Source organism: Balaenoptera acutorostrata, chromosome 17 (assembly GCF_949987535.1).
Source record: "Balaenoptera acutorostrata chromosome 17, mBalAcu1.1, whole genome shotgun sequence".
NCBI lineage: Eukaryota > Metazoa > Chordata > Mammalia > Artiodactyla > Balaenopteridae > Balaenoptera > Balaenoptera acutorostrata.
In genome coordinates, this window is record NC_080080.1 from 37223185 (window position 1) to 37241085 (window position 17901).

Consider the following 17901-nt stretch of genomic DNA (forward strand, 5'->3'; position numbering starts at 1 on the left):
TCTCATGAGGGTAAAGGTAAAGGTAGGGACTGAGACCTTGGGAAAATGGCCTAGAAATAGGAAGCCAATGGTCGGGCAAACATTTGGGAGCCTGAAACAAGAAGAAAGAAGGTGGGTCAGACTCAGGTGAGCACTGAGGAGGGCAGGAGGATACACAATGTGCCTGAAATACAAGAGACCTTACAGTTGAGGCAGGCACTGACCCAGCTACAGCTATATTCCAGCAATAGCAGAATTTAATGACTGGTTTTCTAGAAAGTAGACTAGTAGGCCTAGGAACCTGCTGAAATTTCTAGATTTTCAGGTTTGATACTCTCTGGAGTTTGATCTGGTTCAAGGATGAACATGAGGCTTAATGAAAACCAATGAGGTACAATAATACTTTGGGGAGAGTAACCTTTCCTCTTGCTTTCCGGTTTTGAAGGCAAGAAAATGAAGGTGTTAGAGCTGCTGGCTGCCACCATGTGTCAGCTATTTCAGTGAACTTCTTTACTATAATGGCTTTAAGGATAATTTCTTATGATGGTATCCATAACCATGCCTAATTTCTTAAATAAGTGCTACTCCCATGCTTCTGTGTATAAGGAATTTGGATATACTGGATCACCTCCAACTTGATATTTATGCATGCGTGCATTACTCATTCAACCAACGTTTACTGGTTATCTACCATATATTGGGTATATACAAAGATAAAGCGAATAATTTGCAATTTTCTTTCACATTGCAAGATTTTTCCTTTTTTAGCCTCAAGTTCTGAGATCTCAGTAAGCATCAGAGGGAAAAAAAGACAACCAACAACATTTATAATTTTGACTCTGTTCAGCAAGTGAACTGTTGAAAAACACAAATACTTCCCTATTATCATACAAACAATTTTAGTTTTTGCTTTTTATTCACTTTATGTGCTGTCAATTCTTTCACTCTAATCAAATACTTAACTGAATACCTATGTGTTGAGTCGCTGTTCTTTTCTTTACCCCTTCATTTCCCCAATAGCCTACCCCTCACTCTATTCTTACTTTTTCTAATCCTTTATAGTTTGTACTTGCCTATTTCTCAGGTCTACCAGCACTGATCATGGGCTCGTATGAACACAAAGGGGGCATTGAGAATTTAAGATGCTAATGTTGGCAGTGAGGATACAGGAACAGGCACTGTCTAAAGGCATTACGGAAACACATGACCTATAGATATAAACGTGCCCTGCCTGGTCCCTTCTGTCTCCTTTCTTTTCTTTCATGTCATACACCTACATGGAAATTAAGAAATTAGGCGTGGTTTGCTTTTGAGACACGTAAGTAGTTTAACTCATCCCCATGTGCCTACCTGCCCACTGCACTTGCTACACACACCAGCCTGCTGTGGCTTTGCTCCGCAACGAGGGGATCCAGTTACTTGCGGCACCACAGAAAGGTTCACCCACAAGTACCAGTTTTTAAGTTTAATAGAGTCTCTGTTTCCTTTTGAACATTTCCTGCTACATTTTTAAAAAGGTACAACAAAATAATAGAGAAACATGTTAGTTCAAGTGGTTTTAATCTTGGTGTAAATGACCAGTAATAAGAGATTATGGTGATCACTTAATAATAAAGAGTGGTGATAAATTACACAAAGGGTCATTTGTGAATGGTAAAGCAAAGTTCACACTTTTACCACAATCTATGAAAATAATCCTGGGACTCGTGACAGAGTTATTAATTCTCCTGTCCCCATTCTTTTACTCTGTGAGAAGCTGGCCTATGGGACATCATCCCTTCCTTTTTGTTTTTTTCAATCAGGAAACATACTAAATATCTTCCTTGGGATAAGATGAATCTTATTTTATATATCACCACACATATAAACCCAGGGCCACAGAGAATATTCAGAGTTCATGTAAGATGGATACTTATACATTCAAAATCCGGAATAAATGGCAACAGAAAGTGAGTTAAAGGCCTCTGTTATTCTTCTTCTTAATGGACTAATAATGCAAGGTGGGACAAAATGACTGTAAGTAAAAATTATAAAAAACTAACTTCTTAGCACTGAAACATTGGAAAAGGTTGAATAATTTTGTGAAGCTTTACCACTCCTCTACCCCTGTGTGTGTGTGTGTGTGTGTGTTTACATATAAGCAAACATGACAAGATGTTTATATTTGTTCTAGCTCATGAGTATATAAGGCATTTGATGTACTATCCTTTACATTTTCTGTACTTTTAATTTTTCCCTTAAATTTCCAAAAATGACGAGAGAAGAAAAGAAAGAAAAAAATTAAAGAAATATGCTACAAAAGTGTAAGATTTAGAATGGTCACAAACTTTAAAAGCATGAATATTATTCAAGCTATTTATGCAATCACTGATCAGGTCATTTTTTAAAATTTAATTTTGAAAGAATTTCAGGCTTTCAGCAAAGTTAGTATCTTTCATGCAGCTTCCCTTAATGTTAACAACTTACATCAACTATAGAATGAGTCTGGAAAGCCAGAAAATTGACATTGATACAACGCTACTAACTAAACCATAGACCTTGTTTGAATTTCACCAGTTTCTCCCTTCATGTCCTTTTCTTGTTGCAGGATCCAACCCAGGATCCTACCTTGCTTTTCGTGACTGTGGGATAAGGTCATTTTTGACTAAGTACATCACCTCTTCTACCTCCTTCCATTCAATAGAATGCTTTTCTGCCTGACTCTTCCACTGGCTTCTTTCAAAAATCTGTGTTTATATATTTAATTTCAGCTCTAGCAAACTAATGGCAGGTACTTAATTAAACTAAATGAGGTGTATCAACATTGAGAAGTAATTTCAGAAACAACTTGTGTGATAAATAGAAATAGTCTTGGTTTGTTTGCATACTGACATACTTTTCATTGAGTGTAAAAATTTAGTTCAAGGAACAAACAGTTTCCTGACCTTTAAAATACTCCTTCAGAAGACTAATAAATGGAAACCACTTGCTTTGGAGAATGTTTACAAAATGCTGCCAGCCCTACATTGTCGGTCTCTACTAGACCTTTACTAGGGCTCCTACTCTCTACATGCTGACTGTGCAAAGTGCAATCTACAGCAAGCTTCTGTATGTCATTAGAAAGGGTACTCAATGATGACGTGCTAGCAAAGCATATCCAGGTATTTTTATCCAGCTGGAAATAATCTAAGGCTACTAGGAAATCAGCAAGCTTGTGTTAGATACATCCAGAAGTTGATTTGCATAACAGTGAAGCATGAGGATGACTCAAAAAGTGAGGAAGAAAAATTTTTGTAAGTATGATCCATAAAAAGATGACCATAAATGACTAGATGACTAGAAAAAAAATTCTATAAGTCTGGTCCACTAAGGAGATGATTAGAAATCTTTTCATTTCTAGTTTCTTCAACTAATTACGTTGAAGCACATAAAAATGGCACTTGGGTATTTTTATTTTATTTTTTTGGCTGTGCCATGTGGCATGCAGGATCTTAGATCCCCAACCAGGGATCGAACCCATGTGCCCTGCAGTGGAAGCACGGAGTCTTAACCACTGGACAGCCAGGGAAGTCCCTGCACTTGGGTAGTTTAACCATCAAAATAGCTTGTTTTCCCCCTCTTGATCAGAATATGTAAGTGTTTCAGATCCTATTTAATTACATTCTATTTTGCAATAAGCCTATATCTGCATCTGTTGTTATAGTAAGTTGTAATATAGGATAAGATGAATAAATGAAACAAAATACAACAAAACTGTCAGAGAACTACACAGATGTTTAAGCTGAAAGGGGTGCTGGTGCTCCCCAACAAAGTTACTAACAAGTCCAGTCCTCAAAACGAGAGTCCAATTGGGTGGTCGACCTGCTAACATGTATCCCTTCTCTAACGCACTTGAGATTTCTCATGGGTGGGATTTCCAGTCCTCAGGGACTCTCATCTAGTCCTTATCAGTGAGTAAAAGCTGGGACTTCTAGTCTAATCCAAACCTCTTCTTTTGGACATAAGAAAATGACAAGCAGCAGGAATAGGATTTTATTTTTCTTTCATATGAAGAAAGGGAGAATTACTCATGGAAGACAAAAATGTCTATTGAGTTGGCTATTTATACTTGGCCCTTGTCTGGGAAAGGTATTTTTTTGAGAAATGTTTTAAAACTCTCAGATCCTAGAAAAACTGAACTGAAAATACCAAAGGGTGACGGTGGATACGCTTTGCCTCTTTCTTCCCCTCCAGTGTTTACTGCCACCATGTTTACTGCTTTCACAGTTGTGTCAGTTTATTAGGAAAATAAAACTTGATTGGATCATGTGGCTATGTTAAAAAAAAAAAAAGCCTACTAACAAATCTGACCATGCATATTGGAAAGTGTAGAGCAACCTTCTCATAGAGGAAAGAATACAGTAGCTGGTTAATTTAATGAGGAAACTGCTGGTGAATCAATTTTTTTTTTTAAAGTAAGTCACATGAATGCAAGAATTGGTATCAACTCAAACAATGTTGAAAGCAAAATGACTTCCTAAGTGATTTACTGCAATGGCTTAGAAACTGGTATTAATCTACACGATCCAGGTTTTTAAAGACTGGTTTAATAGAAAGTCCAGAAGGCAGGAGACGTGTGTTACAGTCCCCACTGCACCCCAGAGTATCCCTGGACAAATCACTTAATCTCGGCACCCCTAAGTGAGGGAGTTAGGCCTAGCTCAGTAGGCCTCAACCTAGGGTTCTCTGACACTTAGGGAGTCCCACATAGTAATGGCGGTCCATGAGGTATTTTAAGTATTTCAAAGATCCTGAAGAAATCATGAATTTGTTGGAGACAGGGCCAAAGTGTACTAAGTTTTTTGGTTACAGTAGTATCTGGTTGGTATAGTCATGCTAGCTATCTTATCCTAAATACAGTGTGTTTGGATGATGGAGAGAAAAAGGATAAAAAGTGTTCTTGATAAAGAGGATGATCTCCGAGATAATTTTCAGCTCTAAAATTTAATGCTCTATGATCTCAGCATTCATGTGGTATGACTGAGTTGGGAGAGGGAGGGAGGGAGAGGAAGATACAAAAACACTAATATTTATTGAGGAATTTAATAAATGTGTGCTAAGGAATGTGTAGGGTACTCTGTGTACGATATTTCACTTAATCCACTCAACAGCCCCATGAATTAAGTATTTTTGTCTTTATTTTGGAAATGAGCTTTTACCACAATCAACTGCCAGCAAGTAGCAGGGCTGGGATTGTCTGCCTCCTTCCAGCACCATGTTGCTTTATAAAAACTACTGCTATTAGTTAGCTCTTAGTAATTTCATTTTTCCAATTGGTAACAGGGTTGTGAATAAATGTCTTTTTCCTGTCCCCGGCTGTCTTGCTTGGCCTCAGTATATTATGCCAACATAGCCTACAGGGCCAGAGCCCCAGCCAGAGAGCAAAAGAACATCTAAGATGTGTCTTCAGTCACTTATCACTGATAGGGTTGCTTTGCCAGAAACTTTCCTAGCAAATAGCCTTCTGGCTTATGTGGATGAGATGGCAATTTGCTGTGACCGCAGCAAAACTAAACACTGTCACAAATTCAGTGGAGTGGGGGATATTTACTTCTAACCCTCTCTTTTTCCACAGTCCCAGTTCTAGGAGCTACAATAATTCTTATCCATTTCACCTAATACTAACTTATAAAGTGCCATCATTAGGATGCAAAGGAGACACTATTAAGAAAAAGATCTCTAGGGACTCCCTTGGTGGTGCAGTGGTTAGGAATCCGCCTGCCAATGCAGGGGACATGGATTCAAGCCCTGGCTCAGGAAGATCCCACATGCTGCGGAGCAACTAAGCCCGTGTGCCACAACTACTGAGCCTGCGCTCTAGACCCCGCGAGTCACAACTACTGAGCCTGTGTGCCACAACTACTGAAGCCCGTGTGCCTAGAGCCCGTGCTCCGCAACAAGAGAAGCCAGCACAGTGAGAAGCCTGCGCGGTGCAACAAAGAGTAGCCCCTGCTCACCGCAACTAGAGAAAGCCCGAGCGCAGCAAAGAAGACCCAACACAGCCAAAAATAAATAAATAAATAAATAAAATTTAAAAAAGAAAAAGATCTCTAGTATTTAATTGCTAGGACTGGAAACTTTCTTCTCCAATAGCATTTTGCACAGTGAGATATTTTCATGTTAATTGATAGCATTTTTGTTGTCTCAAATGCCCTTTTTTCTCCTGTCCAAGGAATACTGTTTTAAAATGCGTATATGGGACAGTTTTACCAGTTGTCTCTTTTTTTCACCTCAAATGTATCTAAATCTAGAAAAATGGTTCTTTCCCATATCTTTGTTAAAGGTAGGAGAAGAAATAAAAAGCACTGATTTTTTTTTCTATAGTACATAAGCACACAAAGTCTAGTGCAATGGAACACAATTCTAAAATACATAACCTGGACTTCCCTGGTGGCGCAGGAATCCGCCTGCCAATGCAGGGGACACAGGTTCAAGCCCTGGTCCGGGAAGATCCCACATGCCACGGAGCAACTAAGCCCGTGCACCACAACTACTGAGCCTGCGCTCTACAGCCTGCAAGCCACAACTAGTGAGCCCACGCGCCGCAACTACTGAAGCCCGTGCGCCTATAGCCCGCACCCTGCAACAAGAGAAGCCACTGCAATGAGAAGCCCGCGCACTGCAATGAAGAGTAGCCCCTGCTCGCCACAACCAGAGAAAGCCCGCAAGCAGCAACGAAGACCCAACGCAGCCAAAATAAATTAATTAATAAATTTATTTAAAAAATACATAACCAGAGGCCAACAGTTTTCTAGCAGTCTAGATTAAGTTTGGAATTGGTAACTAAAAACAATAGGGGGAAAGACTAATCTAGCTGGAGGCAAGATTTGAAGGTGGGTATACTTGGGAGAGTGTAATAACTGTACTGGATTTCTCATTAGAAGGGAGCAGAGTCTTAGGAAGACTTCACATTCCCCAAGAGAACCATATTTACACAATTAACAATTCTTTTGTTGAAAAAAAAAAGCTTTCATTATTGCATGTGGACACGTGTGGGCTGTGTAAAAATATAAGAGATGTGTAACCCATGGTAAACACAAAGTAATGATCTTAAACAGGCCAAATCCTTGAACTTGTCATTAATAAATGTCTCTCCTGCATTCAGCTACCCAGGCTGCTGGGAGCCTGTTTTCTTCAAGTACTTCAAACACTGAAATCCAGGAACATTTATTATTTTAATCCATTACAGGCAGTGCTTGATTTAACTTTATTGGTTGTGGTGGTGGTAGTGGTTATAAGTGGGGGGTACAGCAATGTTCTTTTACACATCATTTCAAAAGGGCTTAATTATATTTTATAGTTTGGGCCAGGAATTCTGCTTGTTTTTGGTCTAACAAGGTTCAAATGGAGTTCAGGTCGGTGATTAATCAGAAGAAAAAGTCAGAGATGGTTATCTCTCTGAGATGAGCTCATCTCCCTCTACGAAAGGCTGGGCAGGTACATCATGTTCACTGCGCCACAGCCCACGAGAGTGCTCTGACATCCGAACATGGCTGCTCATTGGATGATTTTTACTTTTCAGGCAGCCTGGAAATTAACACATCAGAAATTTCACCCAGTGGTTACCTTCTAAATTTCTGAAGTTACTATCCTATGTATTTAAAGGCTTCTCATTAAAATCCAAAACAGCTATAGTAACCTCACAGCACAGAGAAAAGGTACACGAAGAACAAAAATCACGTAACAGACATTAAAAAAACCCCACAGACCCTTTAGCACAGAAAAATTTAAATATTCCAAATGAAAGACTGAATAAAGACTGAATTAATATAATTTGGTTAAACAAAACAAGAAAAAATAAGTGACCATATAAATATGCCTGAACAGCATATATCTACTAGTGAGTTTTTAAAAAATATCAAACATTCTTAATTTTTTACCTCTCTTTTTGAGGGGGTGAAAAAAGATAATTTCTAAGATAGTAGTATTAACATTGCTTATTATTGACCCAAATTCTATCTAAACGTATATTACTGATAACAATTACAGCCGGGAGAATAAAACTTGTATGTTGGGATTTCTTCTCCTTTGCATATGATTTCTAAGACAGAGGACAAGAAAATTACTTTCCAAGAGAATGTCTTATACATTTATGGTTTTTATTTCCCGCTGTACTAGAGAATAAATATGGAACATTACTTTGAAAAAAAGTTATGAGAATTTTACTTTTTCCACTTATTTCCCATTCAATTTTTAGAACTTCCTATTTTACCTTTTTTGAATGTCTCAATAGTCCACCATTATGCACAGAAAAATATCACTTTTGAAAAAAAATCAGTAATCCACAGGTAATTTAAGAGTAAAACAAGGACAGCCCAGTTCATCAGTAGCAACTTTGAACCTTGTTATAAAGTAACAGGAGGGAATCTGACCAGGATTAATAGTGGTCCTCAGTTCTGGGATGAGGGGTGTCAGGTTACATGGACTCTGGGCCATCTGTTCTGCCTGCCCACATTTTACTTGTGAAAAACTATAAACGCACCTCTACCTCAGGGACTACAGAAAGGCATTAGAATTCTTCTGCTTTTCATTATCACAAGATTCAGTAACTCACTTCATTGTCAAGATAATCCCCTTTTACTCTTTCTTTTGCGCTTGCGGGGTATGGCCAAAATGACAAATAAAACCCCAGATGTTAACAGACCCAATGAGGTCTCCACCTTTCCTTGAGTGTTGGGTTTAAGCTACTTGAGACACAGTGTCAAAAATGACAGGACACTGATGCCCACACCCAATATTCATTAAGGTTTGTTAGTGATTTGTATAGCTGTCTACAAACTGTACTTCCACTTCAATCCTCAGTGGCTGTTTAAAAGTTAAGTTTGTCCTCTGGCTTTAACTGTCAAAGAATTCATTTCTTATTGTTCAGGCATTGGAAAAAGATGCTATTTCTTTCTAAAAGTAACAAAAGTCTTTGGGGTGTTGTAAATGGCTTGTTATTGCAATATATTATTTTAGGTAGTCATATATAATTTAATGTTTTATTTCCCCTCAGGCTTACTTGCATTTCTGCAGCATCCAATGGCTATGACAACGCCTTAAGGAGATTTTCCTCAGGAGATCCAGTTGACTCTGGAATGAAAAGCTGGAGCTCCACTTTGTATCAATTAATAACCTGCTTTCACTTTTCAGTACATGAAAAGGAACTCTAGGTTCTTTACATTTTTACTGGTCCTGAATTCAGTGAACATGAAAAGAGGCATTTGTATACATGAAGAATAATGTGGTTATGCTTTCTTTCTTCCTACTTTTGTTTATACACAAAGATAAGTACATCTGGATGACAGAGGCTGGGGTAGTGAAAGTTATTTAAACCACAGCTCTTTGCCTAGGAATTCAACTCATTGCTTTCTGCATGGATGAAAAGTCTCCTAAGTCCCTATGGAAAGGGGATTCTTGCAACTTTTCCCTAATTCTGACTAAAATGCCAGCCAAGATGGCCTCACTTAGGCTCTTCCCCCAACCCTTTGTGCCCCCTAACTTGTTCATATCCTATTTCCCTTTCCCTTATCTACATGGAGTTTGCTAATCGACATGCCCCCAAGAAAGAGCAAGGCAGCCTAAAGCACAGCTATTTCACAGCCTGAATTGTGTACCCTTGTTTGCCGAAATCTAAGAAGTGCCGCCCTAATAGAGCCATAATTTACTCTGACAAGGAGAGCTAAAGTCTGCAGCTCACTCCCCACCCTGCCTGTGCAAAGTGCTACACTGCTGGTTCAGAATTTATAGCTACATACTTAAGGTTTCTCCAAAACACTATACTTCAAACAGCAAAAAAGACTGTGTGTGTGTGTGCAGGGGGGGTGGGAGGGCTACTTTTAAAAAAGAACATACTACAGAACGGGACAGATTTAATGGCTAGCAAAAGAAATATCTGCCTTAAAATGTTTCAGAAAATAAGATATGATTTTGAAACAAGATTAATTTCGTTATCAATAACATAATCATAGAAAATTTGGCAATATTATACACAATCATAGAGATTTTTGCAATTACACACCAATTTAAAAAAATACAAGCATTACATCTTGTATGTAAAGTTTTAAAATTTAGGGCCATTTTACCACAGACACATGGGCGAACATAAGTATTCTAGCAGAAATAAGAGTTAGGTTATTAAAAGTCACTGTTACACCAGCATCTGCAGAGTGGAATCAAAAAAAAAAAAAAAACGTTCCTTGAAACTCGGATAGTTTAGGGCCACAGAATAGTACAGGAGGCTAAGGAGAACTCAAGGATTTTTTTTAAGTGGAAAATATTTAACCATTTCGTTTTGTTTCAAATGATGAAAACATTTCCGTGAATAATCTGTACATATTTTGTTGTAAAAACCAGTAAATGAACATAAAAGCATTTCAGATTTAAATGTATTGACAATGTCTTGGGGAGAATATTAACTTTCCTCTTTCATTCTTTTATTATTCCCTTTCCACATACACTTCCCATAAGCTTATGTCGGTTTAGATGATAAAAAATATAATCATTAGGCAAACTCAAATATTTTTTGTACTTTTCACAAGTGAAGAAGCATGCCTACGACACATTCCCAATTGTGTTTCTCTAAATATTACTTAGACCATAAGATTCCTCTAGCATTACAAATCTATTTCAGCTCCTAAATTAAAACTCATCTGGAAAGGACCGCTTTACCCTGTTTATATAACATTGTCATATAAAGAGTGTTAAAAAAAAATATTTCATTAAAAATAGCTTGCGTAAGTTAGGGATTAGAGTAGTTTCTGCTGCTATAATTGTTCCTTTGTAGTTTTTTCCATGATGTTTTTTGCACAATGTTTTTGACTGTGTTTATTAAAGTCAGCACATCAAAAAGGATCAAAGAGAAAGTGAGTGAGAACCAAAGAAACCCCAAGTGTGTTGTCTCATTGGGGAGTTATGCAGATTCGCATAAACAAGTGCAAATTGTTGAGGTTTTAATGAAAATTTTCTACAATTATTTTATCTTAAGTCATTCTATACAATAACATCTGTATAGCAGATGGCTATGCTGTACCAAGGCAATGCTCCTTTTTCTTTCTCTGTTTAATAGTACATCTGAGATGACTACTTTTGTCACTGTGCTCAATTTGGTTCAGCAAATAATTTGAAAAGTGCAGCTGCTGCAGATGGTCACAATAGTTACATAAACTGTAAAATCAAAGACACAGTTCAGTATAACTGTATTAGAGTCAAACTATAAAAATCTGACATTAACTCCACTGAACACAAAGATACACTAGAAAAATTTTTGGTTGAATACAGAACGATGTCACTTGAAAAACACAAAAAGAAATATGACTACTGGTAGGAGGGTTATTTTATTTTTTTGCTGGGAAATATTTTTTACCACTTACCAAAAATATACGTTAAGTATACATTTGCATATATTCCATCCAAGTGGCAAAGCATGAATTTTTAAGATATGCAAATATACAATGAAATTAATGTTCAAAGCTTAAATTTTATTTTACTTTTAAAAAGTTTTCCTTTGTTAAAAATCAATTTCTGAAAAATATGTAGTAATCTCTTAATTATAATTTCCTAGAAATCACTCTACAGCAATAACTAGAACTTACAATCTTACTTCACTTAATTATAATTTATTATTATTTTGCTGACTTTGTCATCTTTTAAACATTTGAGCATGCCATCACATCAAGTAGAAATGTAGAGTAAACAGATTTGCTGTTTGTTATACTCTCATAATAAAACTGTTTCTATTAATTAAATGGCTAAATTCAATTTGATCTGATTTGTTGATGCAAATAACTACTTTAGAACATTTGCAGGACACTACATATTAGAGTTATACCAAGTATGTCTTAGTCAAAGCTATAGTTTCTACTTCTGCATTTAACTAGATTTAAGAGTATAACTGTAAAAGGAGTAGGGGTACTAGCATAAAGGGAAAAAACAAGTTACAAAACCAGAATGAATCTACTACCTTGTAAAGCTCAGTGAGAGGATTTTAATTATATTTTAGAGATATTTACTGAGAATAGACACTATTAAAATTGGATAAAATATGAGTAGCAAATGAATGAAACAAGAAACGGGGATGAATAAAGCAAAGGACCTAAAATTGAGTACAGTACATGTTAAATGCTTTCATTCTGTTTGAGTCCTAACCTTTCCTTGCTACGATTAAGGTAAAACTGAAAAGGCCTGGGAATGGCCTCAGTGTTGTCTGGGTTGTAATTTATTTGTGGAAAAATCAGACATTGTAGCCTCCAGTGCTTCATAGTCTTTCATGTCCCATGGACCTTACAGTTTTCATTTCCAACTTCTAAGACAATAAAAGAAATACAGTGCTTTTAGCTGGCTTGGTCACAAATATTTCTGATGAGAAAGAAATCAATCATTTATTTTTTTGGCCTAAAATTCGTACTTCTCAACTACAAAACTCCTTCTTTATCTCTTCAACTACTGTGCCCAAACTGGCTACACAGTTAGTCTCCAGCTGCCACTTAATTACTTTTTGGTAAGCAACTAAGCTGCATACAGTTTCAGGATTTACTTTATCCAGGGCACTATCCCTTTAGCCCCACTTCTTTCCTGCAAACCTGCAAATTAAAGTGGAAAAAAATGTTTTCCTTTTGCTACTTTTACTTTCAAAGTAAAATTTCTGGCATCATGCCCTGAACTTTAACAGTAGCAGTTTCTGTGATTGAAAATGGTTATTCCCCACCTGTACCTTGTCTTTTCTCTTCCCCTCACATTCCTTCTGCCTACCCTTTTTGATTCAGTGTGAAAAAGCACATAACAGTTGAGGAAAATGTAGATGTCACTGCCTGTTAATTTCTCACCTCTCCACCCATCAAGGACATTCAGTTGCCAAGTCCGCCGCTCCCTTGCTCAGCCAGGCACTGAAGCATGGCCTTTCCTTGCAGGTGTTGCTGCCTGATAGTCCTCAATGGCATTGTCTTTTCAAAGTTGAACCTTGGCTTCTATTACATTTTGTGTAGCATTCCTGCCACCAGAGCAATTTTTCCTTTTTAAATAAATTGTTACCAGTAACTTAATGTAGCACATCGGAATCACCTGTAGGGTTTGTTGGAACACACTTTTCTGGGCCCCATGCCCAGACTTTCTGATTCAGGAGGTCAGGGGTAGAGTCTGAGAATTTGCATTTCTAACAAGTTCCCAGATGCTGCTGCTGCTGCTGCTTCTGAGGCCACACTTTAAAAGCTACTATTCTAATGGCGCACAAACCTTGATACATACTCTGTTCTTCCACTACAGCTATTTTAGGTAAAAAGAAATTTAGGAATGAACAGTTATAAAGACATCTGAAGGAACATGACTGAAGAGGTAGATAGGAACGGTTTAGTTTACGGCATTAACATACTTAGGCTTAAATGATTTGTTATAACATTTTCTTTAAAATAAGGCAACAAACCAGAAGTGTTCCCAATCTCTAATGGCTCTTGAAACTTTTAAACTCTACTTAATATAAACCTTCAACATTATGCAGTTTTAGATGTTAACAAGTCATTGTCATCTCCCTCTCCCCTTTTCTGTGACTTACCAGGCACTTTTTGCACTGCTTTGATATTAAGGCTTCCGTTGAGGGTTGATAAAGATGCTAACAGGCACGGTTTATTAGGATGGGGGACAGTTTCCATGGAGACCACAATCTGAGTAGTATGAACAGAAATTTTTTGAAAGCAGGAAACGGTTCTCCACACGTTTTCTTGAAATGGAATCTTTTGTGCTCCATCACCATGAACTTTAAGCTTAGACGACTTTCCACGGTAACATTTGGAGGCTGGAAGCTCATCCTTATTCAGCATGGTGTCTGACAGGGCTGAGGTCTCTTTGCTGTGTGCACTTTTTATCTTCTTCAAAAAATGGTTTATCTGATCCAGCTTGGTAAAACTCAGGTTTGCTTTCAAAGGCTTTGATATATCCAAGTTGATGTCTGCTATAGAATTGAAATGATAAGAAAATTACTGAAGCTCTCCTATTGAAAATAAGCCTTTACTTCCCTGTCAAGCTCCTATTTCAGTTTCCCAACACCTGTACTGTGGACTCATTAGGATGTCAGATGTTATAATTCTTTTACTTACCACCTAACCTTTCCATGTAGTTACTTGAAGGAACAGTTTCCCTGGACTACTTACATGCCTACATTCCTGTCTCAATCCATGTGACTGTCTGTCTGTTCCTGACAGAGCAAAGGTCGCACACGGACATCTACCTCCGCCCTCCCACTCTGAGGTAAAATTAAGCAGCCTTTCCAGTTTGTTACTGAACTGACATTCTTTCTTCCGAGGTTAAAAGGGCTTCCTTTAGTACCCAGCACAATGTTTGACGCAAATACTGGTATTAATAAATATTTGTCCAACTGATTAACTGAAGTAGCCTCCCCTACCACCCTCTGATAAAGTATATGCACAAAACATTTGTTTCCCCTCTGTGACCCACTAAAACCCAGAAGAGTCCCTACATCTTTCCTTGGACTCTGCATTGATAAAGTTTCAAATACCTCATCTAATGTAAGACTGAGATTTCTTAAAATCCATTTTACACGTATCATCCACCGGATGTTGTCCTTATTTGCCACTTACTCACTTAGTCACCTGACATTAAAACTAACTAGGCCCTATCACTTCTGTTTTTGCCTTCTCACTTCTGTTTTTATTATCAATAAGACATAAGACTGTAAGGGTTGTCAAGGCAGAGCATGCCACTCATGTTTATACCCAGTGCCTGGCACAGTGTGTTTCTCATATGTATCTGTTCAATAAATGGTTGAGTTTAACTGAACCTAACAAGTATTCTTTTCACTGGAGCCTGATGTAATACAAGACATAATCACAGATGAAGCTAGGAATAGCAAAGTTATCAAGCAGATGAAGTTAACATTCTGTCTGTTTTCAATAGGAGGACCTCTTCTCATCTTCCTCAGACGTCAGCACCTTAGAGTTTCCTCCTGTCTACCCAGGCTCGCTCAGGGTACCACCCTTTTTAAGTGTGCCTTTCCTGGTGTTTCTTTAATCAGGCTAAGCAAAACTCTGAGAGTCCTGCTTCTAGCCAGTTGTCCACTGGAAAGGGTCAGACATCTAAGTCACCCTTCTGCAATACTAGAATGTTCCCTGCTCCCTACATTCATTTAAACAGGAAAACAACACCCTGATTTAAAGGAATTATGTTTTTTAACATCTTTATTGACATATTAACTCATATCATACAATTTACCTATTTAAAGTATACAATTCAATGGTTCTTAGTATACTCCCAAGATTGTGTAATCATCACCACTATCTAATTCCAGAACATTATTATCACCACCAGGGGAAAAAAAAATTCCCATGCCACTTAGTGGTCCCTACCCATTCCCCACTTCCAGCACTCGGGCAACCAATAAGCTAATTTCTGTCTCTATATATTTGCCTATTCTGGGCATTTCATATAAATGGAATCACAAAATCTGACTTTTTGTGTCTGGTTTCTTTCAGTTAACACAGTAAAAGTTTTTAAGGTTCATTTGTGTTGAATCATGTATCACCAGTATGTCATTCCTTTTTATGGCTGAATAATACTCCATCATATGGATATATTACATTTTGTTTATCCATTATCAGTTTATGGACATTTGGGTTGTTTCCACTTTTTGGCTATTATGAATAATACTGCTATGAACATTCATGTGCAAATTTTTTTGTGAACATGTTTTCAATTCTTTTAGGTATCTACCTAGAAGTGGAATTGCTGGGTCATATTTGATTACAGCAATCCTAGTGGGTATGAAGTGGCAACCCATTGTGATTTGATGTGTTTATTTCCCTAACGATTAATGATGTTGAGCATTTCTTCATTTCTTCAGTCGTAGTGGGTATGAAGTAGTATCCCATTGTGATTTTGATGTGTATTTCCCTAATGATTAATGACGTTGAGCATTAATGTTATTGGCTATGCGTATATATTCTTGGGAGACATGTCTATTCACACCCTTTGCTCATTTTTAAATTGGGTTATTTGTCTTTTTATTAAATAGTATGAGTCTTTTATATTGATATATTCTGGATACAAGTCCCTATGAGATATAGGATTTACAAATATTTTCTCCCATTCTGGGGACTGTCTTTTCAGTTTTTTGGATGGTATGATTTGCAGCACGAAAGTTTTTAAGTTTTGTGAAGTCCAACAGATCTATTATTATGCTTGTGCTTTTGGTGTCATATCCAAAAACCATTGCTTAGGGGGCTTCACTGGTGGCGCAGTGGTTAAGAATCTGCCTGCCAATCCAGGGGACACGGGTTCGAGCCCTGGTCCAGGAAGATCCTACATGCCGCGAAGCAGCTAAGCCCTTGCGCCACAACTACTCAGCTTGTGCTCTAGAGCCCGTGAGCCACAACTACTGAAGCCCGTGCGCCTAGAGCCCGTGCTCCGCAACAAGAGAAGCCACCACCACAAGAAGCCCGCACACCACAATGAAGAGTAGCCCCCGCTCACCGCAACTAGAGAAAGCCCGTGCACAGCAACAAAGACCCAATGCAGCCAAAAATAAACAAATAAAATAAATTTATAAAACAAAGCAAAACAAAAAAAACCACTGCTTAACCCAAGGTCACAAAGATTTACAGTTATGCTTTCTTTTACAAGTTTTATAGTTTTACCTCTTACCTTTAGGTCTATGATTGCTCTTGAATTAACTTTTGTGCTTTGTGTGGTAGGGGTCCAACTTAATTTTTTTTTGCATGCAGAAATCCAGTTATACCAGCACCATTTTTGAAAGGAATTAGTTTTGACTTGTAGAATTTGGGGTACTCAAAGACGCTGGTGGGCAAATATTTTAGGGAAATTGGATGATTCAAATGATTCATACACTGTCCGGCTCTGCCTGCAAATTCTTTTACAAGGGCTTTGAAATTCTGTGGCCTCACAGAAAATAATACCACCTTTTACCACAGTGAAAAAAACAAATAATCTTAACAGATGATAGCAACAACAGGAAAACAAAACAAAGCTAAAGCAGAAAGGAGACTCAGATATTGGGGCCAGAAGCTACCTGCTTTTGCCTGGATTCATAACATGAGATTTAAACTAAGCGTCAGAAGTAGCCATAGAAACAGTTTACTGACCTACTCAGGAAGTTGCCCAAATATCCACCTATACTAACTGCTGAGCCTAAGGGATCCCTTTTCCCTCACTGTAAACTGACAAAACATCCACGGAATGGTAATATATGAGAGTTGTTGACTACTATCTCAATACGGATCCTTGTATCTCAGGTATGGTAGTCCCAGTGACACAGGAAACAAACAAACAAACAAACAAAAAAACTATACCTCTGCTTATTTGTCTAACTTGTCCTTTGAGACTCAGTCCTTGAGTCTCAAAGACTCCAGGAAGTCTTTCTTGACCCCTGAGGCCGAGTGAGGTGCCTCTCATCCATTGCTTTCAGAATGTCCTGTGTATTGTATCATCATCAGGTACCTATTCATATTATTTTTATAGTTACTGCTTAGGTATCTGTCATAGTCCAGCTAAGTGTGAACTCCTGAACAATAAGGACTGTTCTACATCTTAATATTCTGAATGCCTAAACTACTGTTTGGTCCACAGGAAGTACAAAATGAACATTTTATGATGTAGTGAAGGAAAAAAAATGAATGAATTTTTCCTTCCTACTGAACTCCCACAGGCTCATCAAATCACTTCATCCAGAACAATCCATTACCTCCTCTCACACATGCTATATTCCCTGTCTCAGTTAATGACTCTAATCTACCAACTGGCTCAAATAAAAAATCTGACTTTTTGACTCATTTCATTCCCTCTTTTCCTGGTCCAAACCCACTCAGTGATTAAGTTCTGTCAACTTTACTTCCAAAATATTGCTTGAATCCAATCTCCTTCTCTCTAGCATTCCAGCCACTCCCCATGTTTTCCCTCCGTGCC

The 17901-nt window shown here is 37.8% G+C and overlaps 1 protein-coding gene across 10 annotated transcripts in view; it reads right to left on the minus strand.

Moving 5' to 3' along the window:
• The window catches only part of VPS13B (vacuolar protein sorting 13 homolog B), a 769553-nt gene that overhangs the window by 170556 nt on the left and 581096 nt on the right, over positions 1-17901 (minus strand). For 9 of the 10 annotated variants that reach the window (XM_057531718.1, XM_057531717.1, XM_057531723.1 and 6 more), the window contains one exon: positions 13523-13918. In XM_057531718.1, the coding sequence (XP_057387701.1) occupies positions 13523-13918 (396 nt within the window). The remainder of the gene's footprint in view (positions 1-13522; positions 13919-17901) is intronic. The other variant, XM_057531724.1, reaches the window with a different exon arrangement.